The sequence below is a fragment of the Stegostoma tigrinum genome, chromosome 28 (genome assembly GCF_030684315.1).
Source record: "Stegostoma tigrinum isolate sSteTig4 chromosome 28, sSteTig4.hap1, whole genome shotgun sequence".
NCBI classification, from domain to species: Eukaryota; Metazoa; Chordata; class Chondrichthyes; order Orectolobiformes; family Stegostomatidae; genus Stegostoma; species Stegostoma tigrinum.
Window position 1 is genome coordinate 45,354,486 of NC_081381.1, and position 26,292 is coordinate 45,380,777.

General features: G+C 41.4%; 1 protein-coding gene across 10 annotated transcripts in view; it reads left to right on the forward strand.

Annotated features, from left to right (window-relative positions):
* hspg2 (heparan sulfate proteoglycan 2) overlaps positions 1 to 26,292 on the forward strand; it is a 486,508-nt gene that overhangs the window by 405,796 nt on the left and 54,420 nt on the right. For 8 of the 10 annotated variants that reach the window (XM_059655629.1, XM_059655631.1, XM_059655634.1 and 5 more), the window contains 10 exons: positions 3,349 to 3,511; positions 5,081 to 5,178; positions 10,287 to 10,553; positions 12,112 to 12,224; positions 13,442 to 13,589; positions 14,342 to 14,458; positions 15,644 to 15,661; positions 20,343 to 20,427; positions 20,783 to 20,927; positions 24,309 to 24,411. In XM_059655629.1, the coding sequence (XP_059511612.1) occupies positions 3,349 to 3,511; positions 5,081 to 5,178; positions 10,287 to 10,553; positions 12,112 to 12,224; positions 13,442 to 13,589; positions 14,342 to 14,458; positions 15,644 to 15,661; positions 20,343 to 20,427; positions 20,783 to 20,927; positions 24,309 to 24,411 (1,257 nt within the window). The remainder of the gene's footprint in view (positions 1 to 3,348; positions 3,512 to 5,080; positions 5,179 to 10,286; positions 10,554 to 12,111; positions 12,225 to 13,441; positions 13,590 to 14,341; positions 14,459 to 15,643; positions 15,662 to 20,342; positions 20,428 to 20,782; positions 20,928 to 24,308; positions 24,412 to 26,292) is intronic. The other 2 variants (XM_059655630.1, XM_059655639.1) reach the window with 1 other exon arrangement.

Here is a 26,292-nt window from a genome sequence, read left to right on the forward strand (position 1 = left end):
CCCCCAACAAATGCTGGTGACATTCCAGTGAGATGCGAATCCTTGACATAGCCAGAATCAGAGAGTGGTTACAAGACAGACGGAGGCCATTCTGCCCATGGTGTCTGTACTGACTCTCTTTCCTCATCTTCTCCCTGTAACCCTGCACATTCACCCTTTCTAGATATATTACAACTGAGGCTAGAAGAGTCTGATGTCACCCAGGTCCTATTACTCCAGAAGCCACAACATAAAATTAAAAATACTTTGTTGAGATGGAGAATTGAATATCTTATCTGGATCAGGTTTAATGCAACAATACTGATCAACCACATTTCTGAAAAACACAATTACTGCTTTATTATCAAAACAAAGCTTCTTTACATACAAACGTCCAAGCAAGGGACATGAGTAGGCCACTCGGCCCTTCAACTTTGCAGTGCCATCCAATGGAATCATGGCGGATCTGATTTTAACATCAATTTTACATTCCTGCATTTCCCTAGTAATTTCATCCTCATCAAGAATCTATTTACTTCTGCCTTAAAAATATTTAAAGATTCTGCATCCACTGTCGTTTGAGGGAGGGAAATCCAAAGATTCACTTCCTTCTGAGACAAAATAAATCTTTCCTCAACTTTGTTTTAAACGGGTAACTTTTTTTGGTTAAATTATGACCCCTAGTTCTAGATTCTCCCTAAACGGGAAACATCCTTTCCACATCCATCCAGTCAAATACCCCAAGGGACTTCAATTAAGTCACCTCTGACTCTTCCAAACTCCATTGGATACAAGCCCAACCTGTCTTTTCATCATAAGGCAATCTGCTCATTAGAGGTACTAGTCTCATGAACCTTCTTTGATCTACTTCCAATGGGTTATTCTTGAAGGTGAAAGAATGAAGCATGAAATGTTCTTAAACCTGTTGCTGCGAGATTCTGGCAAGTGAGGTTACGTCTTTCATCATGATGGTTGTTTCTGAAGTCCTGCAGACGCAGCTTGTTCAGGAAATAGAGTGTGAGATGCTGTTTCAGTCACACTTGCTTAAGAACAAATTGGTGAACTCTGAAAGAAGGTTCTGTTTGTGGAAATGAGAGAGGTCAGCAGGGAAGCCCTCAAGCTGAGCCAGATAAAACAACAATCTTCTGCAAGCCAGCCACCACTCAAAACAGCCCCAGCAGGGGCGGCATTGAATTTACCAATAGTCATGTGGTTTCCCAACATATCCAGTGAAATTTCAATGACCTCAACTCAATTATTTTCATAAAATTTGAATAAATCCTTTATCCACAATGCTTCAATAAAGGATCACAGTCTTCTTCCCTCTTGAACTCCTCATTTGAACTTTCTTCCATCACACTCAACCAATGAATTGAAGATCCTAACCATCGCTGAATGAAAAGGCTTTTCCTCAAATTACCATTGCTTCTTTTCTCAATCGCTTTAACGCTCTTTGGTTCGAGATCCTCCTACCAACTGGGACATCTTCCCCTATCTCCTATGTACAGACCCTTCATGAATTTTGAGCACCTCAATCAGATCTGTCTGTCTTTCTGTGAGGAAAACAAATGCTACCTTCTCTGATTTGTCTATATGACTGAAGTCCCTCATCCTTGGGGCCATACTCCTGAATCTTTGCTGTATTCTCTCAAATCCTTAAAATATGTCCCTTCTCAAATCCTAAGGTGCTGCTCAAAAGAGGGCATCCATTTAAAAAGGAAAGAACTGCAGATCCTGGAAAACAAAAATTGCTTGAAAAATTCAGCAGATCTGGTAGCATCTGTGGAGAAAAAGCAGAGTTAACATTTCAGATCCAGTGACCCTTCTTCAGACACGTCCCTTCTGACTTTTTGCTGTCTGTTGAATGTTCTGTACTCAGCAAAGGACTTAGCTTTATCCCTTTGCGTCCCCATCTTAGTGAGTTTTTGGCACAACATGAAAAAAGTTCCAAAAATCCCCTTTCAGTGTTCTGACTATCAGTTTGAAGCTCAACAGAAAAAAATCAGGTAGTGATCACTCTCAACTGGCCCAAATAAGTTTGGAGCTTTCGAATAAAATAAAATAAAATGCTCTTTGTTTCCTGATAATTGCCTTGATGGTCCGCCAGAGATTGTTTGTTTGCATTGAGCTAGAATCAGATTAAGTTCTTGTACCACAGCCAATGAGCATCTCAAGCCTAAACAGGAGCAGAAAATACAGTCTCTAAATTGTAGGACCCACAGGAAGAAACTTGACTGCATTCTGATCGTTTTTTTACACACAAGCCATTCACAAGAGAGATTTGATCAACTTCTTGCTGAAGAAAGGAAAGGCACAGAGGAATTTGGTCTCAATGATTAAATGCTTCTGTTGATCTGAGTGGCTTGCTGGGCCATTTCAGTGGGCAGTTAAGAATCGACAACATTGGTGTGTGTCTGGAGACAGGTATAGACCTGACTGAGTCAGGCCAGCAGATTGCCTTCCGTGAAGGACATTAGCGGTCGATGGGTTTTACAACAATCGATAACAGTTACGTGTCCGCCATGCTGATACGTGGCTTCTATTCCAGATTTATTATTTAAGCTGATATCTACCAGTTTCCTGAGGTGGGATTTGAATCACTGTTACCAAGACGATAGCCTTGAAATCTGTGGCACCTTCTTCCTCCATTAGCAATCTTGGAAAAATAAGCACTCAGGACTCCCGTGAAAACTCTCAGCACAACAGCTTCCATCTATTATTCTCAAGCACTGATTCGTTTCCCCCGAAGTGTGATACAAACACAGTCTACAAATGCGTTGTTGTGCATTTTGAACACCCCTGAGTATAGTTTAAATACATAATTCATTCATTCTGGATTAATGTATTTGTTCAATGTTTCCTCTCGGTTACAATAATCTGCAAACAGATTGCTGAATGGTTATTGTACCAAGACTTTTGGAAATTTTATCTGGGTTTAATTTTAATTCAAATGTAACATTTTTTAACTAACTAGCAAACTTGGTTCTTTTCCTTGTTTCATTGCATAGATTTTTAAAAATTATTTTTCCACTTTTATGTTTGATATCTGTGTAACAATGTCATTTTGTGCCTTGAATTTGGATCTTGTTTTCTCAGATCTTCAGGTGGACCATTTTGTGAAGCTGCAGTAAATTTCAAAAACATTCTTGCGCAGTCCAAGTTACAATGCAGCAGCTCAAAGAATAGTTGGGACTCCTCCATCTGCAGGGTTTAACGTAGCTCTGAAGAGGCCACAGTTAGAGGCCGGTTGATACATGCTTGGAATAGAGTAGATGATGGTAGAAAAGTATGATTAAGTAGTACTACTTTGCAATAGTTATGTCACAACCTGTAACTCTTATCTGCATTTTGCCCTGTTTATCACACCAGCTCCACCAGCAGTGAAAGTTTCACCGCAAATTGAGGTACGCAATATTGGTGGCACTGTGGAATTCACCTGCGCAGCCACTGGCCACCCAGAACCCAGGACGGAGTGGTTCAAGGAGGAAGGACAATTTCTGTCGAATCATAGAATCAATAAAGGAGTCTTGAGGTAAGATAATGAATTGCTACTTCTAATCACTTTTTAAGGTGGCCTTTACTCCCACCAATTGCATTCTGTTTGTAATAAAGGATCAACAAAGAGCAGGATTAGGCTACTTGCTGCCAACAAGGGATGGGTGTAGGCCATTCAGTAAGATCATGGCTTGATCTGATTGGAACCTGCTGAACCCTTGATAACTTTTCACCTTTTGCTTATCCAGAATTTATCCACATTTGACTTAAATATATTCAAATACTTTTTTCCTGAAGATGCAGTGCAAGCAGAAATCTAAAGACTTGTGACACTCTGATAGAAGAAGAATTACTTAACTCTGCTTTAAGTGGGGCCCTAATATGTTTTAATCAAATTACCTCTGAATCTTCTAACCTCCAGCAAGTGCAACCATAGCTTCTCCAATCTGTTCCCCTGACCGAGTCATTCCAGGTATTAGTTAGTGCATCTCTGAACTTCTTCCAACATACTTACATGATTCCTTAAATGAGGAGTTCATTTTTCAGTGGAGTGTCGTATACTCCAGATTTGATCTGTCAGTTCACTGTGTAATGGAAGCATAATCTCCCTATTTTTGTATTCAATTCCCCTTGCAATGAATTATAACAAGCTATTAACTTTCCTAATTACTTGTTGTACCTGCATACTAACCTCTCTCAATTCATGCACTATCCCTCTGCATCTTGGAGCTTTGTTTGCAAAGTATTACTATTTAGGTAATATGCTACTTTTAAACCCTCAGACAAATGCCAAAGGTAGAATATCTGGTGAATTAACGCAGTACAATTTCTCAAGTTGCTTCCTTTGGTTATCTTGCTCTTCAAGAGTGTTGCACTGGTTGAGAAACCCCTTGGACATCTTTGTGGAAGACATTATATATCTGTTTGTTCTTTCTTTCCATCTGAATCACTGACACAAGCATTTTGTACATGGTCAGTTAACTGTAACAAAGCAGTATGAATGGCCAGACCAAGCTTGTTGCAGATCATGTTTCTTTTATGGTATTGCACTGATTCATTTTCTCACTTAAATGAAATGAAAAAGAAAACTCTCATTTATATATTACATTTCACAACCTAAAGGCCAACTGTTAAGCTAATGAAGTACTGTTGAATTGTAGACACTATAGTCATACATATTCCTCTGCAAGCTCTCATAAACAGCAATGTGCTTATAACAAGATAATTGCTGTTGATTGAGGAATTAGTTGCAGCCAGGAGACAAAGAAGAATTTACCTGCTCTTCAAAATAGGCTCTTGAAATTTTTTACAGTCCACATGAGAGAACAGTTTGGGAGAGAGATAATGGGAACTTTAAAAGAACAGTTTGGGGCTTGGTTTATCATTTCATCTAAAACAAAAGGCACCTTCAATAGTACAGGCATGTCAGCCTTGATTTTATCACAGAAGTCGTGAAATCAAACTTGAAACCAAAATGTTCCAATGCAGAGGTGAGAATGCTGCCAATTGAGATACAGAAGAAAAAGGTTTGTGTTTCTTTTGTTCTCAGCTCTTTTGAGAATGATGTTTATCTGGTATGAAATTGCTCTGTCTGTTATTTTCACAGAATAGAAAATATACAAGAAGGAAATGAAGGGGTTTATGTCTGCAGAGCGTCGAACCCATTTGGGCGGGTGCAGGACAGTGCCAAACTTGTCATCCAAGGTGGGCTTTAAATTCGATTTTATGATCAATAAAAGATGGGTCTAAATTTACTCTCTTTAAAAATGTGTTGATGTGATTTAAAAGGGTTCATGTCACTCAGAAGAAATCGACGATTCCTCACCTCCATTGAATGCAGGAATGAACAGTTGGAAAAACTGAGAGAAAGGGTCAAATTCTTGGCCTAACATCTTGATCCGATCCTTATTGCACAACTACATAGTCAGATAAAACTAGAGGTTTCAGTCAAAGTTATACTTACCATTAGCCAGCTTCACAATGGGAAAGGTTTGAAAATCTTGCAGAAATGACTTTACACTGAGTTTAAATGCAAAGGATGGTGGAAATCTGAGCAACATAGAGAATGCTGGAGAAAGTCAGCGGCTTGGCGCCATCTGTGCAGAGAGAGGCAGAGTTAACATTTTGAGTCCAATAGGACGACTTCAAATCTGAAGAGAGAATTCCACATCCCAATTTTTCTCTATTTCTGAAGAAGCATCGTATTGAATTCAAAACATTAACTCTGGTTCTCCCTCCAAAGATGCTGCCAGACCTGCTAAGTTTCTCCAGAATTTTCCTATCACTTTACTAAATTTACTTCGGGGACCAGATGAGACGGATGTGGGGAATATAAAGATGAACGGCGAATTCAGAGACATACAAGCTATTGGAAAGATAACTTTAAAGGATATTTAAGAACAAAACACTGCAGATGCTGGAAATCTAAAAGGGAAACAGGTTTGGCAGCATCTGTGGAGAAAGAAACAGATCTTGATGTTTACAGTCCAGTATAACCTTTCTTCAGAGCTAAAGGAGTCGGACAACCTTTTTATATACTTTCGGCAGAGACGGAGGAGAAGGAAGGGGATGTTAGTGGTGGTGAAAGAGATAAAGAGATATAAAATGGGTGTAAATTAATGGATACCCATTTAAGACTGCATGAGAATCATTAACCTGTGGATGTCAGAATATTACACGAGGAGTCTTCTGCACATCTTGTAAACTGTTGATTGTAATGCGGTGACTACATTATAAAAGTTGACAGAGGCAACTGGCCATCTGTATACTGGCAGCTATGATTATGATGGTCATCTTTCCCTTCAACAGAGAGCATTAGTCAAGTGAATAGCATTTATTCCACATTTGACATGTTTAGTTGGCATCTTTGTTCCTGTGCTTTGTGAGCTTTGCAGTGTTGATATACATTTTTAAGTAAGAACTTTGCTGATTGAAGAGTGAGCTTTGGTAGACGTCTGAGCAAACACTTGGCATTTGTACAGGAGTGCTAATCTGGGAAAATGTTCCAAGCTGCTTGACAGAGGCAGAACTGGATAAAAATGAGGAACATTCAGAGGTGATCAAATATTGCTGAAAGGGGTAGGTCAATGTGTTATGGGTAAAGTCTGAGCTACAAGCATACCAGTGAAGTGAGAAACTGAAGGAGAAGAGCAGAAGAATGCGCAAGAATTCAATGTCAGAGAAACAGGAAGTTCTCTGAGGGCTGTTGTGTTGACGAAGGAGGGAAATGTTGGAGAAGGATCGGGTCAGAAAGGCATTTAAACGCAAGGCTGAGAATTTTCAGATGGAAGCATTGGAGAAATGGGAACCAATCTGGGTAAACAAAAGGAGGAGTGAGTAACTGAGGTGAGAGATAATGGGAACTGCAGATGCTGGAGAATCCGAGATAACAAAGTTTGGAGCTGGATGAACTCAGCAGGCCAAGCAGCATGTTCAATGCTGCTTGGCCTGCTGTTTTAATCCAGCTCCACACTTTGTTATCGAGAATGGAGTAACTAACAGGCTTGATGTGGCCTAGGATATGAACAGTGTGTGGAGGATGGGAGGTCAACTAGAGAGCGTTGAAGTCGTCAGGTAACAAACAAAGGAGTGGGTTTTAATGCCAGATGGACTAGGATAAGGGTAGAATTGGTAAATGTTGCAAAGAGGACTACTGGTGTCTTTGTGCAGGAAGTAAATGGGGTCAGAAGCTCAGCTATATGCCCACAACAGCAGGAGAATGCCACAGCTGCGTTCAGGCTGAAACAGCAACTGGCAAGAGAGTCGGTGATGGCATGAAGAGTATAAAATTTGTGGTACAGCTTTTGACTTCAGTGTTTAACTTGGTAAGCTTGGTGGTGACTGCTGGAAGTTTCACCTTTATATATGGCAGCTGAACCTCTATTTCAGATAATACCACCATCAAGGAAAGGAGTTGTGACTCACTATGTGTCAGGATGTGCGGGTAAATATACCACAGTCATTAAGGCTGTTCTTTCTGACTTTGTTGAGCTTGGTTTCACTGTTCTTCAGGGCAGAAACCTGACTGAGAATTCCAAGTACATTGCCAACATCTGCACCCATTCCTAATGCAGAAGCCTCAGAGTCAACGGCGTTTTGCTGTGCAGTTGCTGTGGGATATGTGCTTTCAAAAGTTACATATTCCACAAGACAGCAGAGTCACCTAACAGTGTAGCATTCCTGCTGATGTGTACTCACCTGGGCTACCTGTGGAGTTCCACATGTCCACACAGCTGCCAAGCATCTGCCTGTGTGACCCACTGTGTGTCTGAGCATAGGATCACTGTAGGAAACAGGAGAGTTCAAGTCATAAGGAGTGCAGCTGAAGAGTTTAAACCTCCATTAGAACACGTCAATATGTTTGCAATTCTCATGGCCTATTTAACGGACAAATCCACTACAGATGTTGTAGATGTTGTAAAATGCTCACTATTAAGTCAGTGTCAGTAACCAAATTGGAGTTGGAAGCCAGCAAGAGGGTTTGAATCTTGCAATGCTGTCTGCTCATCCAGCGTCAAGGAGGATCTGTTATTGGGTATAGAGAAATTTGTGGATTACACAATTGTCAGGATGTTAGTAGACAACACTGTCAAATATACAAGAATTTCAAGAACTGAGACACAAAGTTGTAGAGCTGGATGAGCACAGCAGGCCACGCAGCATCAGGGGAGTAAGAAAGCTGATGTTTCGGGTCTAGAACCTTCTTTGGAAATGGGGGAGGGGAAGGCGACCCTGAAATAAGTAGGGAGAGAGGGGGAGGTGGATAGAAGCTGAATAAAGGCGAAGATAGGTGGAGAGGAGACAGACAGGTCAAGGAGCTGGGGTTGGAGCCGGTAAAGGTGAGTGTAGTTGGGGAGGGGATAGGTCGCTCCAGGGAGGACAGACAGGTCAAAGGGGTGTGATGAGGCTAGTAGGTGGGAAATGGGGGTGGAATTTGAGGTGGGAGGAGTGGATAGGTGAGAGGACAGGTTAGGGAGGTGGGTACGAGCTGGGCTGGCTTCGGGATGCGTTCGGGTGAGGGGAGATTTTGAAGCTTGTGAAGTCACCATTGATGCCATTGGGCTGCAGTGTTCCCAAGCGAAATATGAGTTGCTGTTCCTGCAACTTTCGGGTGGCATCATTGTGGCACTTCAGGAGGCCCAGGATGGACATGTTGTCCAAGGAGTGGGAGGGGGAATTGAAATGGTTCATGACTGGGAGGTGCAGTTGTTTAGTGTGAACCAAGCACAGGTGTTCTGCAAAGCAGTCCCCAAGCCTCCGCTTGGTTTCCCCGATGTAGAGGAGGCCACAACGGGAACAGTGGATACAGTATACCACATTGGCAGATGTGCAGGTGAACATCTGTTTGATGTGGAAGGTTTTCTTAGGGCCTGGCATGGGAGTGAGGGGGGGAGGTGTAGGGGCAGGTGTAGCACTCCCTGTGGTTGCAGGGAAAAGCGCCAGGTGTGGTCCCTCCAGAAAGCAGATAAGGATGGGGAGGGAAAAATGTCTTTGATAGTGGGGTTGGATTGAAGATGGCAGAAGTGTCGGAGGATGATGCGTTTGATCCGGAGGTTGGTGGGGTGTTATGTGAGGATGAGGGAGATTCTGTTTTGGTGGTTATTGTGGGGTGGGGGTGTGAGGCATGAGTTGCAGGAAATGCGGGAGACACAGCTGAGAGCGTTTTCGGTTACTGTGGAGGGGAAGTTGCAGTCCTTGTGTCGGCATGGGCGGAGAGAGGTCAGCAGTGGGCGATGAGGCTAAGGCCGGTAAGTGAAAGGACGTTTCTGGTGGCAGCAACGCCCTCAATGTCTGTGGTGTCGGCCTCGGAAATGGGGGCAGCGGCATCAGCAGCGGTGTCAATGGCGTTCACTGTACTGGAAGTGGCATACTGCGCGGCGGTGGTGGAAGTGATGTCGTCTGTGGAATCCGTGGGTCCTCTGAAAGTGGTCACATGGCCAATGGTGGAAGGCACATTGTGGGGAAGGTCCTGGGTAGGGTAGGGGATTTGGTGGGGGTGGAAGAGGACTGTGTTGGGTGACAGGCACCAGTAAGTTTCCTCTACTAATGGTTTTTAGTGTCCAATAAAGCCGAGTAGAATCGTGTGGACAGGTTGTGGATCCTGTGAAAAATGTAAAACAGGAGAGGTCCTTTGCAGGTCTGGGAGAGGGAAGCTCTAAGCTGGGGTAGGCTTGATTGTAGTACCAGGAGATGCCGGTGCATTGTTGCGAGTGCATGTTTGAGGAGTCTTAGGGAGAAACTTTTTGAAGGATATCAATGTTATGAATGTAGCAGTCATCGCGATTGGGGCCAAATTGGGAAGCCCGAAATGTAGACTGTAGTCCATTGGGATGGTCCGGTTCCATAGGCAGGTACTCAGAAAGGCAATGTGGCTGTAGTACTTGGTTTGCTTCAGGACGTGGTCAAGCAGTTTCAGGGCCACTGAACTGGCCTGTTTTCGATGGACCTTCACCATTGAGGAACCTCGCAGCATTAATCTGAAACAACTGACTTAACTAGGTAGGTAAGTCACAAAGCAATGCCAGTGCACCACAGAAAGCTGTTGGCCAATTGGGGCTCTGGGATAAACCTGCTCATCCAGCATCGGCAGGTGTGAGACAATTAGGATGGCTTAGAATGGAATTTGTAGGTAGCGGGTTTCCTATGCATTTGCTGCTCTTGTCGTTTTTGGATGGTAGAGACTGCAGATTTGGAAGGTGCTGTCAGAGGAGGCTTTGTGCGTTACTACAGTGCATGCTGTAGGAGGTACACACTACTGCTGATGTGTTGGTGGAGACGGAAGTGAAATAACGTTTTCCCCATGTTATTTTCAGCCTTACCAATTGTCATGATCAACGTGAGGGCATCCATGCAGATGGTAATGGTGGGTGGGTCAGTGGAATTCGAGTGCCAGGCAATCGGGGATCCCCAGCCTTCTATTCGATGGAGTAAAGTGGATGGAAGGCTGTCTCCTGAAGTTATCCTCAAGAATGGAATGCTGAAAATTGACCATGTGAAAGAGTCTGATGCAGGGCGTTACCGATGTACAGCTACCAACGATGCAGGATCCGTCAAGTCTGAGGTGGTGCTATACGTGCAGAGTGAGTGAAGCTCAATTTGTTCTCTAGTTTATTTTGAGTGATGTTGATCCAGTTTTAAAGCATAATTCTAAAATAACTTTGAGATGTGATGACTGTTAATCCTTACTGCCCCCAGAACACAGAACATAGAACATTACAGCACAGTACAGGCCCTTTGGCCCTCGATGTTGTGCCGACCTGTCATACCGATCTCAAGCCCATCTAACCTACACTATTCCATGTACGTCCATATGCTTGCCCAATGACGACTTAAATGTACCTAAAGTTGGCGAATCTACTACCGTTTCAGGCAAAGCGTTCCATTCCCTTACTACTCTCTGAGTAAAGAAACTACCTCTGACATCTGTCCTATATCTTTCACCCCTCAACTTAACGCTATGCCCCCTCGTGCTCGCTGTCACCATCCTAGGAAAAAGGCTCTCCCGATCCACCCTATCTAACCCTCTGATTATTTTATATGTTTCAATTAAGTCACCTCTCAACCTTCTTCTCTCTAATGAAAACAGCCTCAAGCCCCTCAGCCTTTCCTCGTAAGATCTTCCCTCCATACCAGGCAACATCCTGGTAAATCTCCTCTGCACCCTTTCCAAAGCTTCCACATCCTTCTTATAATGCGGTGACCAGAACTGTACGCAATACTCCAAGTGTGGCCGCACCAGAGTTTTGTACAGCTTCACCATAACCTCTTGGTTCCGAAACTCGATCCCTCTATTAATAAAAGCTAAAACGTTGTATGCCTTCTTAACAGCCCTGTCAACCTGGGTGGCAACTTTCAAGGATCTGTGTACATGGACACCGAGATCTCTCTGCTCATCTACACTACTAAGAATCTTACCATTAGCCCTGTACTCTGCCTTCCTGTTACTCCTACCAAAGTGCATCACCTCACACTTGTCTGCATTAAACTCCATTTGCCACCTCTCAGCCCAGCTCTGCAGCCTATCTATGTCTCTCTGTAACCTAAAGCATCCTTCATCACTATCCACAACTCCACCGACCTTAGTGCCGTCTGCAAACTTAGTAACCCATCCTTCTACGCCCTCATCCAGGTCATTTATAAAAATGACAAACAGCAGTGGACCCAACACCGACCCCTGTGGTACACCACTAGTAACTGGCTCTGAATGAACATTTCCCATCAACTACCACCCTCTGTCTTCTTTCAGCAAGCCAATTTCCGATCAAACTGCTATATCTCCCACAATTCCATTCCTCCATTAAAGAAGTTAAAGAATGGGCAATAATTATGACCTTGCCAATATTGGTCATGTTCCAAAATCTAAAATTTGCTGTTGACTGTAGAACCATCATTTTACTTCTACCATTGACCTCCATATATTATTTCATTAAAATATTGATTTAAACACTACATTTCCTTTCTGTAACCTAAGTGCACGTTTAGAGATAAAGTTGCCTACATTGTGCCAGGCTGTCAATACTTGCTGATGCAGGGAGTTTACTGCATCTCCTGAATTATGTTCTTTTTAAAGAATTGATTTGTGAAAGACACTTTTTTGTGTATGTTACTTGAATAGCAAAATACTTGTTATTTTTACAGCTGTGCCCATGATTGCTCCTCAGCCAGAGCTCAAAGAAGTAACGATTGGATCCAAGGCTGTGTTTCCGTGTCTGGCCTCTGGATATCCAGAGCCAGAGATCACCTGGACTAAGGTGTTTTTTTCTTTTGTTCAGGAAGCTTTACCTTCAATATTGTTTTGAGCACTGTGACCTTTGCAGAGTCGAAAATCCAAAAAGAGCTGTCTGAACATTTTGTCATGTACACTCAAGGAGTTGATGCTGAGCCAGTTAGCTTTGTCTGATTGCAAATGACGTTGAAAGTTACAGCAAAGGCTGAGATGATGAAATGTTTCATGGCTCCTTGAACTGTGAGCAACCAGCTGTCCAGTTGTGTCAAAGAATCAGAGAGCAGTAAGGTAGTCTCCAATTTTGACAGGTTGAGGGAGCATTTATTGTGGATTTTCCTTTAAGAGCAGAGCAATTAGGAGATCCAAGTTCAAACTTAATGGGAGGAAGGTGAAAAATGTTCACACCTGAAAACAGCCTGTGAACAGATCAATTTAGATGGGACAGAGAGATACAATAGGGTTCAGTTGGTGTGGTCAGCAGAGAGGAGAAGCTTGAGGGTCAGACTATTTTGCTGATTTTCATCTACAAGGCATAAGGCAGGAATGTGATAGGATACATCCCACATCCCTGGATGAGTGCAGCTCCAACAAGAGCTCCATTTTGAGAAGCTTGACACCATCCAAAACAAAGCAACCTTCCTTAGTGACACACCAGCACTACCTTCCATATTCACTTCCATCACCACCAACACATTGTGGCCGCAGTGAGTACCATCTTCAAAATGCAGTAACTCATCAAGTCTTCTTTGACACTGCCTTCCAATCCTGTGGCCTGGAGCATCTTAGAAGGACATTGGTAGTAGATACATGGGAACACCAATAGGAACATATAGATACATACAGGAACATCATCTGCAAGTCCCTCTCTAAGCCACTAACCATCCTAACTTGGAAATATATTGCCATTCCTTCAGTATCACTGGGTCAGTATCCTGGAATTCACTTCCTAACAGCATTATGTGTATCTCTGTGTCCTAAGAACTGTAATAGCTTAAGATTGGGAAACAATTAGGGATGATCAGTAAATACTGGCCTAGAAAGTAGCACTCACATCCCATAAAAGAATGACAGAATAAGTCTTAAGAAGTGCAGATTGTGGTCCTATTGTTGCTCATCAAGAATGCAAACCTACATTGAATTCCTATAGTTGACCAAACATGCTAGTGCAATGTTTCATTTAATGTAGAGTCATGAGGCTTCCATCCTGTTTTCACTTTCTCACATTCTTGTGGTTACCTTTAGCTGGAGGGAGATCTCCCAACCGGAGCCTACGTTGAGAACCATGTGTTGACCATACCATCAGCTACCACCGAACATACTGGAACATACGTTTGTACAGCCACAAATGAACAGGGGACAGAGACAGCATACGCCATGCTGAAAGTCAGAGGTAAGTTCAAGTTCATTTTTGCGTGAGCTGTTCACTGCAACTTAAGAACATAAATAAGAGCAGGTGTAATGTTGTGTCTACCATTCAGTACGTTTGTAGCTGCTTCATCTGCAGCAGCTTCATTTCCACATCCATTCCCCGTTTCCCTTGAATTCCTGAGAAACCAAACTTCTGCCTCAGTCTTGAACAATTCAATGATGATGGAGCATTCCAAAAATTCATAACCCTCCATCCCTGCCCCAAGTGAAGACATACCTCCTCGTCTCAGTGTGCCTGTGCTGAAACTGTGTTCCCATGTCTAGATACCCCAGTCATGGGAAACACCTCACAGTCTCTGCCCAGTCAAGCCCCTTAAGAATTATGAATATTTCAATGAAATCACTTCTCATTGTTCGAAATTCCAGAGAATATCAGCCCAGTTTACTCAACACTTCATCATAAGTCAGTCTTCTTATTTCAAGGGCGCAATCTTGAACACATTTCCTATACTATCTCCAGAGCTAACTGGATGAAGAAAGGAAAGTGAAAGTCTGCATCTCTTCCAAAGTGCCCCTCCATCAGTAAAACACAGAAACGCTGACGTAAATTATGTAGTGTACAGAATTAAACCCAAATGTGTTCAAGATTGAGTTAAGCCTTCTGATTTGGAGGTGAATTGAAGGCTACCTCTGAGCCACTTTAAATGTTAGATATTAATAAGCAGCTTTTGTATTGCTTCAATGAACCTTTGTGTAATTTTCTTGTCTTCTCAGAACGCAAGATCCCATATTTCACACAGGATCCTATCGCCTACATTGCATTGCCCACAATAAAGGATGCCTACCATGAATTTGAAATCAGCATAACATTTCGCCCAGATGCAGCTGATGGTAAGAATCTCAAGCCCTGACTTCTTTCCCATCCCCCCTAAATCTCTGAATCGTCCAAGAAGTGGAGACGTTCAGCGACTTGCCTAATTGACTATGTGTGAACTGTTCAGTGTTTGTTGATGGGCAGAAGCTTGGGAGGTCACATTAAAGTAAGCTATAATCCTGTCTCCACTTTTAACATCACAGCAGATCAGGGACGAGAGGGCACAGATTTAAAGTAATTGGCAAAAGAAGCAAAAGTGACCTGAGGATGAACTTCCTCACACAGTGACTGGAGAGGGTTGAGCTATCACCGCTAGAGAGTGCAGTGAAGGCACATTCAGTTCAGACTTTCTAAAGGGAATTAGACAGTTACTGAAGAGGGTTCAGTGTGCCGGGTTGCAGGGAGAAAGTGGGAGGGTGACTGTAGTGAACTGTTCGTCCAGAAAGTCTGAGTAGACTTAATGGGCTGGATGGACATCTCCTGCATAGTAACAATTCTGCGATTCTGTACAAAGGCTAATTCTTGAGCTTTCCATGTGAGTATGGTTCAGTTATAGTCCAACCCCTCCGAATAGAATATTTAGTTTACTGTAGGTATCTGATCAACATGAGTTCCTTCTAAAACACTAATGGTTAAATATGATTGACATGCTTGGACCTTGGGATTTGCTACATCCATTGCTGGTTATGTTTCCAATGATGGGTGCAGACTACATCCCAGGGAATGCTGACTACATTCAGTGGATAATAGCTATATCCCAATGAATGCGGATTATATGCTCCAGTCTCAGAACTAACATCATTCCCAATGAAATAGTTGACATTTACACTTTAAATATCAGCCAGAGGGAAAGAAAGAGACTTGTGAATGTCCAGGGGTAATTCTAGTTTCTCCATGGGTATGATGGTCAAACTGCTGTTGCCCGTCTTCACAGGCTTTTACAGCCAAGTTGTGGTGTCACATGATATACATTTTCAGTTCTTCCCTCCAGACAGCTTGTCTCATTTTGGGCCTTTTACGATGTGAATAGTACAGCACCAATTGTAAATATTCGTCCTAATCTTACCACTTGGTTTGAATCTCCGCAATACATTTCAAACTATAGGTCAATCTTTAAGTCTATAGTTTGTCTGTTTCTTTGTTTGATTTTTCTCACCTTTTGTTTGTGTTTCTGTGTTCTTTTTCCCATTTCTATATCCAAGCTCTCTTACTGTACTCTGGTGAGTTTGTTATGTATCTCTACCAATCCCACTAGTTGCTACTGGTAAAAGCTCTGCTTTATGTTTGAGGTGCACGGAGCTACATTATAAAACTACTAAAAATACAATGCCAGGCCAGCAGCTGCTATAACCTTCTTCATGCAGATTTGCTACCATTATGCTTATTTAATTTATTACCAAGTGTGAGAAAAATGCAATATCATGATCTGATGGATTGGTGGAACAGGTAGAAGGTCAGAATTTCCCAACTCGGTTCCTAATATGATCAAGGTAGGCAGTGTGGCAGAGGGTCGAACAAAACTGCAGGTAAGTGGGACCAAGTGGTTAGCTATTTTAAAGAGCTAGCACAAATGTGATTCATGGAATGGCCTTTTCCTATACTGTATTTCATGCCTACAGTTAAAAAGATAGGCTTTCATTGGTTAGACGTAGACGATAATTGCAAATCATTGATGACATGTTTATGTAAGTTTTGATTCATGAGTGGTTCTGGATTCCGAGGACAAATTATTTCACGCAGCGGTGTGTGTTGTGAGCAGAAAGACAGTGAATAAGATGTTAGAACTATTCAGTTTTGTTAATTTTGACTGATGTCAGTTAATTTATGCTGCCTTTATCATTCTATAACCATTGGATGAGTCTGTTCTGAGTATTTCAGTACAGAAAAATATTTTTAACAGGAGACATGTGAAATAATGGTTATTAAACCAAATTTCTCTTTGCAGTCTACTTGTACTGAATAGATCACGTCTCATGAAAGCATTTAGGTCTTTTCATACCCAGAGTGTGCAGACACAGTAAGACAAGGAATCAGGAGCTGAAGTTAGTGAAAGGTCAGTTTAAGTTGGAGAGATTTTTCACACAAGAATGACCAACATGCGAAATGGTTCTCTGGATGTAACCTGAGACTAACTGAGAATTGAGTTCAGTGTCTTGAATGAATAGGCCGTGTCTTTTCGGATAACTGAGCTGCAACGGGCTGACTGTCTTTCCCCCTTGCACTTAACATGGATCTTGGAAACATAGTCCTGATATATAGAATTTGGAATTAGGTTTATTGCCATACGTACTCAAGTTGCAAAAAGAAAAGAGTACGATGAGAAGTGTACAATGTTGCCAACATGTGGCTCCACCTTAAGTATTAAGTACCTAAATACAAATCTTAGGTAAAGAAGGTGGAAGATATAAAGAAAAAAGTTACAGTACTTTCGAGATACCATCTTTCTCGAGCAAAAGTCAATCTCATCGTAAAAGTCAACCCTCTAACTGCTGTGCCTGACATTATGCAGGAGCAATAAGTTCCTCCTGTTTTTGTTACTCTTTTCTTTGTTACTCATCCCCTTTTTGTCATTTCACTTTTTGTTATTCTAAGATTCCAGTTACCAGTACCTTGTGGGCTTCAAAATATAATACCAGGCCAGGGCTCCATTGCTGAATCAATATGTTTGATTTCTTGCTATGTGTAACTTGAATCAGGGCTACTTGGCAGCCTTGCCAGATGTTTAATTTTGAAGCCAATCCTTAGGCGAATCAAACCCTAAGGTGCAATCTGGAACCTGGCATGTTTTAACTCAGCGCTGTCCGTGCTTAATTAACAGGAAACGTGTAATTGCTGCTTATTCTAATTTTTTGTTTTATTAGTTTGTAGGATGTAGGCACCATTGGCAAGGTCAGCATTTGTAGTCCTTCCCTAATTGCCTCAGATCACTTGAGATCAACTACATTGCTGTGGGCCTGGAGTCACATGTAGGCCAGACCAGATAAGGATGACAGATTTCCCTTGCTGAAAGACATGAATGAACCAAATGTGTTTTAACAACAAAAGATGACAGTTTAATAGTCACTATCAATAATCCTAGCTTTATAGCCTCAACTTATTAACAGAATTAAAATTCTACCAGCTGTCATGGTGGGAATTGAACCCGTGTCCCTAAAGTGTTAGCCTATGTTACTAGATTGCTAGTATGTTCTTGTTAACACTGCCACAAATACAATGAGATGTTAAACAGCAGTACTATAACTGAAAGCAATTAGGCCAGCTCTCTATACCAGATTTCATCGAATCCCCATTTTACCACCTGCTATGGTAGGATTTGAGCCTACATTCCCACAACATAGAATCATACAATTTTATGGCACAGAAGGAGGCCATTCAACGCGTCATGCCTGTACCAGCCTCCAAAACCAGCACCCAGCCAGTCCCATTCTCCAGCTCTATATCTGCAGCCCTCTAAATTCATCCCTTTCAAATGCATAATCAGCTGCCTTTTGAAACCTCCTATGGAATCCACCACCATCACTTCCCCAGGCAGAACATTCCAAATTCTAACAATTCTCTGAGTAAAGAAATTTCCCTTCATCTCATTCCTAGCTGTCTTGCTGACAACTTTGAAATTGGGACCCCTAGTTACTGACACACCAAGTAATGGAAACAGAATATCCTTCCTTCCCCCGTCAAAATTGTTCATTATTTTGAACATTTTAGTAAGGTCACATCTTCTCTGGTGCAAGGAGAATGAGCCCAATTTTTCTAATCCTTCTTTGTAAGTAAAATGCCTCATTCCTGGAAACATTCTAGTAAATCTCCTTTTCACTCTGTCCAGGACTTTAATGTCCTTCCGTAAATAAGGTGTTCAGAACTGAGTGTTCCGAATGTGATCTGACCAATGATTTTTCGAGATGTCGCGTCACTTTCTTGCTTTTATACTGCACTGTATTGGTATTAGTATTGGCTTAATATGCTGGATTGCTAGTCCAGTGATATTATTTCTATGCACCATCTCCTCATTCTAGAATTTTAATGCTGAGACTGTTTGTTGGGTTGATGTGAGACAGGCTTCCCTTGCTGCTTACCTGCAAGAAAGCAACACTGAGTAATCTGCATGCTTCTACAATGCATTGTGTTAACATCACAGGCTAATATGTAATATTTTGTCATCACTGTTTTCATAGCAGGCTTGCTTTTAAATTATATAGAGAAATTATATTATCATAAACGTGTTTGAATGTGTAAGTTAAATAAGAGAACAAGAAGTTGGATAATCTTTCATTTCTTCCAGTGTGTTAAATGTGTAATATTACCAAATACTGGAAGAAAGTGCATTTTGATATGTAATTACTTAATGCAATTTTCTGGGTGACCTGAGTCCTGTTTTATTTCCTAAATTGAATTGCTCATGGGCTAAGTAGGTTATGGTTGTACAAAGTTGGAGAAGAGGTAGATCATGTTCAGTGAATTTATTAATTCAGGCAGAAACATCTGTTTTATTTTCAAAACTTAATACAGTGTATTTGAAGTTCTAGTTTAAACCATAACTAGATGGTGTGATTTTGATGTGGATGTAAAAACATTTGGCTGTTATACACAAAAGTGAGTGATAATATTTATAAACCCATTACCTGGCATTCTGATATCTGGAATGTCTTGGGACACAAGACTTATTTTTGTATTTTATATTTAATTCCAGCCATATTTCTGAAAAGTTATATCTGTTTTTATACTTTATTGGATTGACAAATTTAGTTGTATGGTTCTGTGGAAAGAGGATTTTGCTTCTAAAATACTGGGCACTGCATTTCTTTCTCACTGAACTGCTGAAATCATATTATAAGGTTTATTTCATCAAGCCATTTTACTGAAAGTAAAATAGTTCATCATTGAAGGTCATTAAGTGCTTTAGTCTCACTGGTTCAAACTGAATTGAACCATTCTTTTGCTGTGATGGGCTTCAATGTATCGCCAGGAAACTTCTCCAGTATTCTCTTCTCCTCCCCTTACCCCTATTGACACCCTATCTTCTGTCATTCTTTAGCTGAGCCCATGCCTTCAGGCCAAAGGATGGATGGCATCTTCCTTGAGCTTTTGGAAATGTGAGAGAAATGTGAGCAGCAGTAGACCAATTGGCCCCTCAAGCATGCAATGCAATCATGGCTGATCTTAGTCTTCAACTCTTTCCTGTGTCCTATTCAAATCCCTCAATTCCAGGAGAGACTAACAGTCTGATTGGTTTGGCCGTAGATATATTCAGTGATAGAACACACACAGCCCTCTGGAGCAGAGAATTCCAGAAACTCAAACTCTTGTGAGTGAGGAAGGTTCTCCTCAACTCGACCTGGTTCTGACTCCCCATGGTCTAGATTTTTAAATCGGAGGATATGACCACACAGTGTTCAATCCATCAAGTCCCATTAAATCTTCTAAGTTTAAATGAGATCACTTCTTATGCTTAGAAAGTCTAGAAACATGAGCCAAATTTATACAGCCTCTCATCATAGGACAATACCAGAAACCAATCCAGTGTACTTCTGCTGTACCCTATCCAAAGTAAGTATTATCCTTCCCTAGGACTGTAGACCAAACTGCACAAAGTATTTTAGCACAATATGAGACAAGGTGCACAAACATATCATGGCAACACATCTCCCTTCAGTTGTCTGTCTCCCTTATGCTCTATTCTACAGGAACATGGCTGTAAACAAGAACTAATATGTCGGAAGTGAACATGTGCCACAGCTTAGTGGTGCAATCTGCTCTTCTAGTTTCTTGTTCCATCATATCCCTGCAATTTTAAATCACTCTCAAAATGCCAAAAATAAAGTCATTAACATTTGTTGTCCCTGTCTGATGGCACAATTCCACTGGCATCGTTACTCTTCACCACGCTCATTCTCGGTCTTTCAGGTATGATTATTTACAATGGCCAGAAACAGACAACAGGAGCAGATTTCATCTCATTCTCTCTCGTTGGAGGCCGCCCTGAATTCAGGTAATGATTGTGCTTTGGTGAAGTTTTGTAAATCAACAATATGAGATGTTGAAAATGTTGTGATCGGGTTGACAAGAATGGTTGCCTTATTACCTCCAATGTAAAGAAAAACTCAAAAATATTCATACGCACTCTTGTATGATTGTGCCTTCCAGTTACATAATAAAGTTGAAGGAAAGCAACAAAGTAAATGAGTAATCAGCTACATATAGCAATGCTGAATTAACTTAAGAGTCTTGTAAAGTACTTGTTTAATGATTTCATTTAACTTTTGCATCCGTTTACATTTACATTTCAATTACATTTGATGCACTTTTCTAATACATCTCACAGCTATATGTGCTTCTTCCCAAAGGTTCGATGTAGGTTCTGGCATGGCAACAATCCGTCACCCTAACCCCATTACTCTGGGAGAGTACCACAATGTAGTGTTATATCGGAACTTGACTCATGGCTCTCTGTTTGTAGACAACGATCCCCCTATCAATGGGAGTTCTCAGGTAAGGTTGACTTTAGTAGTGCTAGCAGTATTGCAGAGGTTTACGTGTGTAGTGTTGATCCACATAGTGTTGTAGATATTTGTTGAGCGTTTGAAACTCTCCAAAACTGCCACATTGTATTGTTTCCTTTCTTGAATCAGAAGTTGGGGTTTAAGATAAAATCTGAAATGACATTTCAGAGCAAGTGTGGAAGTCCTGCATTGCAGCAACGTTTCAGATAATATACTGTACTCCTGTGTCCTTATTCAAAGAATAACTGTTTTCCTGGTGTCTTACATAGTTCTTATCCCTCAAATAGCACCGCTGAATAGAAGCTAACTGGTCATTTTCTCTGCATTACCTGCATGAAAAGAGTGACAGTGTCTGAAAAATAAGCAATTTGCATGTGATGTAACTTCTGGATATTCTGCCATGTTCTGGATGTAAGTTTGCTCGCTGAGCTGGAAGGTTCGTTTTCAGACACTTCATCACCATTCTAGGTAACATCATCAGTGAGCCTCCGGTGAAGCGCCGGTGTTATGTCCCGCTTTCTATTTGTGTGTTTAGGGTTCCTTGGGTTGGTGATGTCATTTCCTGTGTTGGTGATGTCATTTTCAGTTCTTTTTCTCAGAGGGTGGTAGATGGGCTCCAAATCAATGTGTTTGTTGATGGAGTTCCGGTTGGAACGCCATGCTTCTAGGAATTCTCGTGCGTGTCTCTGTTTGGCTTGTCCTAGGATGGATGTGTTATCCCAATCAAAGTGGTGTCCTTCCCCATCTGTACGTAAGGATACTAGTGACAGTGGGTCATGTCTTTTTGTGGCTAGTTGATGTTCATCTATCCTGGTGGATCAACTAGCCACAAAAAGACATGACCCACTATCACTAGTATCCTTACATACAGATGAGGAAGGACACCACTAAATTGATTTAGAGCCCATCTATCACCCTCTGAGAAAAAGAACAGGAAATGACATCACCAACCCAAGGAAACCTAAACAGATAAATAGAAAGCAGGACATAACACCAGCGCTTCATCGGAGGCTCACTGATGATGTTACCTAGAACGGTGACGAAACGTCTGAAAATGAACCTTCCAGCTCAGCGAGCAAACTTACATCCAGAACCTCAACCTGAGCTACAAATGTTCTCAAAACTCGCTATTCTGACATGTGTTTAGGTTCTATATAAATACATTTTCCGTTTCCTCCCTAGAAAAGAGGTATTTATATGATACTTTGCATAACCTCAGGAAATCCCAAATCCTTCAAATGTAGACCATAAGACATAGGAGCAGAAATTAGGCCATGCAGCCCATTGAGTCTGCTCTGCCATGGCCAATAAGTTTCTCAATCCCATTCCCCTGCTTACTCCCGTAACCCTTGATCACTTTGACAAGCAAGAACCTATGTATCTCTGTTTTGAATATATTCAATTACCTGGCCTCCACAGCCTTCGGTTGCAGTGAATTAGTGTAGTCACTGTTGTAATGCAAAACAAATGGCGAGCAATTTATACACAGCAAAGTTCCAGACCAGCAATGTAATATTGACCAGGCAAATAGATTTTACGTTATTAATTGAGTTATTGGAGTTGGCAAGGGTATCAGGAGAACTCGAGGGCATCAGCTCAACATCTGGATTGTTAAGACAGCACACCTGACTGTGCAGTTCCCCCTCAGTATTACACTGTGCCTGCATTGTGCGCTCAAATCTGGGTTCAGACTTTGACTAACAAATATCTGAGTCAATGTCTAGGCCCACTATAACTGTCCCATGGCTGACCCCTTGAACTCAGATGAACAGTAACATTAGTCGTATGACAAATAGCTGGTTATAAACGTTTGATGTACGCTCTTAAGTTTGACATTTTCCTTTTCCAATAATTGTCTTTTTTTAACACGTCATCCTATATTTGTTTTGCACCATGCTGGCATAAGTATTGTGAATCAATTTTGCAAGTTATTGGAACATAACTGTACTCGTTTTGATTGTACTGTTTACTGCAGTCCTATCAAGTCTATAATATCACAAAGTGCTGCAGAAACTCAGTGGATCTGGCAGGTGCTTTGATGAGAGAAAGTCATTATTTCAAACTCCCAAGTTTCAATAAAATATCATTTTAGATTTTTGGATTTGGAACACTGACTCTGTGACTGTTTCTCTGTCCACAGATGTTGCCAGACCTGCTGAGACTTTCCAGTGTGTTCTGATTTTATTTTAGATCTCTACTATCTGCTGTAGTTTGCTTTTATCTAGACTATTTGCTGCCCTCTTATATTACAATATGAATTAAGCAGAAATTATACCAATGGCAATTTAAAGGTATATGCAAGGATATTAATTCAAGACTTCGAAAATCCATTGCAGTATTACTTTTCCTGTCTCTGGACTAGTAATAAAATTGAAAATCAGGGACTATATGCAATTCAGGAACAAAATTCTCAGCTGCTCCCCAATTGGGAAGGTTTAGAGTAAAGTGTCGATAGCTGAATATTAGGTGAAGGGATGAGATATGATCCAATTAATTAAGGCAGACCTGTCTTCATTCACACTATATTTGACACTTTTGATCATCTCCAAAGACACATTATTCAGCCTGTTGACACTCTGTTCACATCCTTTGTACTATCTTTTGATATTCTTAATTACCTAGAATTATCTTGCAGTAATCTCTCTGCCTATAAATTATGTGCATATGCACTTACCTCCACTTCGCCTGATGTAGGAGCAACTCTCTGAAAGCTTGTGATTTCAAATAAACCTGTTGGTCTAAAACTGGTGTCATGTTTCTTCTAACTTAGTCCACTCCACTCCAATACCGACACCTCCAAATCATAGTATGTACCAATCAAGACAGATGAGAGAGAATTGACTTTGCATCTTAACTACATTGTGTGGGATCTGAAATTCCTTACCTTAACACAGAATGAACTAGAATGTAACCCAGAGTTGGACCTTTGCACAATAAAAGCCTGCAGAAAAATGCAATTCAATTTGACTTAAAAATACTCAGTGGACATATGTAAGCAAAAGTTGCAACAGGCATTCAGCCCCAGCAATCCATATTAACATTTACCATCCACAAAGGCAATTGGCTCAGATCAATTTTACTTTCTCTGCTCCTATGTTATTTATAACTCTCTTCCTGGAACCGTCTATCCAATATTATTTTCAACACTGTTTTACCTCAGTCATTAACCCTGCTCTCTGTTCTTCCATTCAATCCTCATGCTTGGCCCCTCAATCTCTGGTAACAGTCTGTTTCAATTTACCTTGTTGTATTCTTCCATATGTTAAAGCAGGGTGATCACATTGCCTAGCAGTCTGCATTGTTCCAAAAGAATAAAGAGCCAATATTTCATGTGCTCCTTCCATTAAAGTGTCTAATTCTTTCACTTTAGGGAAATTTCCGAGGCCTGGATTTGAATGAAGAGCTGTATGTTGGTGGTTACCCCCATTTTGAAAACATTTCAAAAGTCACTGGAAGCAACAGTGGGTTTATGGGTGAGAAAATAATTCAGCGATTAATGGTGAAGATTCTGTACTGCATTCTTCTGTTTAACCCAGATGTTACCAACCGTGTATTGACCAAACAATAACCGGGTTGTTTATTTGAAGATAATACTATATGCAGACAGTAGTAACTGGGAGGTTACGCTAAATTGCTTACAGTATAGAGGGTGGGAAATGCAGCGATGGGGTAGGGGGTGGGTCTGGACGGGATGCTCTTTGGAAGGTTGGAGTGGATTCAATGGGCCAAATAGCCTGCTTTCACACTAAGATAATAAAATGTGAGGCTGGATGAACACAGCAGGCCCAGCAGCATCTCAAGAGCACAAAAGCTGACGTTTCGGGCCTAGACCCTTCATCAGATGAAGGGTCTAGGCCCGAAACGTCAGCTTTTGTGCTCCTGAGATGCTGCTGGGTCTGCTGTGTTCAGCCAGCCTCACATTTTATTATCTTGGATTCTCCAGCATCTGCAGTTCCCATTATCTCTGCTTTCACACTGTAGGGATTCTATGATACTCTCATACTGCTTTCATGTAAATGAATTTAAGACCTAATCCAGAAATGAGAGTTCAAATCCTACCATGGCAGCTGTGGATTTTGAATTCAGTTTTTTTTTTGTTTGTTCATTCACGGTATGTGGACATCACCGGCTTGGCCAGCGTTTATTGCCAAGAGGGCAGCTAAGAGACAACCACATTGCTGCTGTGGATCTGTAGTCACATGTAGGCCAGACCATGTGTGGATAGGAGTTTCCTTCCTTAGAGGATCTAAGTGAACCAGATTTTTTTTTCCAACAATTGACATCAGTTTTATAGTTATCACTAGACTCTTACCTCTAGATATCTAATTGAATCTACATTCCACCATCTTCTATAGTGGGATTCAAATCTGGATCCCCAGAATACTACCAGGGTCTCTAGATTAATAGTCAAGCAATAATTTCACTAGGCCTTTGCCTCTCCTTTAATAATTATTTATTAAATAAATAAATTATTTTAAAAGGTCCTCTCAATCAGAATGACCATAAAACTGCTGAATTGGCATTAAAACTCAAATCATTATCATCGCAGAATCCCAAAAGTGCCAAAGCAGGTTCTTCAGCCATTAAGTCCCCACAATCCTCTGAAGGGCATCCCACCCAGACCCCCCCCCATCCCTGTAACCCTATATTTCCCCTGGCCAATCCATCTACCCTTCACATCCTCAGACTATGGGAGGAAACTGGAGCACCCGGAGGAAACCCCCACAAACACAGGGAGAATGTCCATGTGGAGTTTGTATGATTGCCGAAGGATGGAATCGAACCTGGATCCCTGGTGCTGTGAGACAGCAGCACTAACCCCTGAGCCACTGTGCCACTCCATATTCTCTTTTCTTGGGGGTTGTGGGGAAGCAAGCGTGGCAGTTTGAGAAAGTAGTGAAATATCGGAAGCAGCTGCAGTTTGAATTATGTGAAAATATGCAGGAGGAACCTGGAACCAGAAAGTAGGTTTAGTAAGATAAGCACAAAGACCAAGCTCATAAACTGATAAAGTCAAACAACAGGCAACATCTCAGTTTGATTGTGTTGAATCCACTGAATATAATTTGTGCAAATGATTGCATTAATGTAGAAACGGTTCACCTTAGCCTTTTTGCTATTCAATTCACGGCCATCTTGTGTTTTATTTTCATTTTAGACCTGCTTCCACTCCGGTATTTTTCAAACTTACTAGGACAGCATTTATTACCCATCCTTGGTTGCTCTAGAGAAGGTAGTGATGAGCTGCCATCTTGAATCGCTGTAGCCTATGGGGTGTAGCAACACCCACAATCCCTCAGGGATGGAGTTCCAGAATTTTGATCCAGCATCGTTGAAGGAATAACGATGTACTT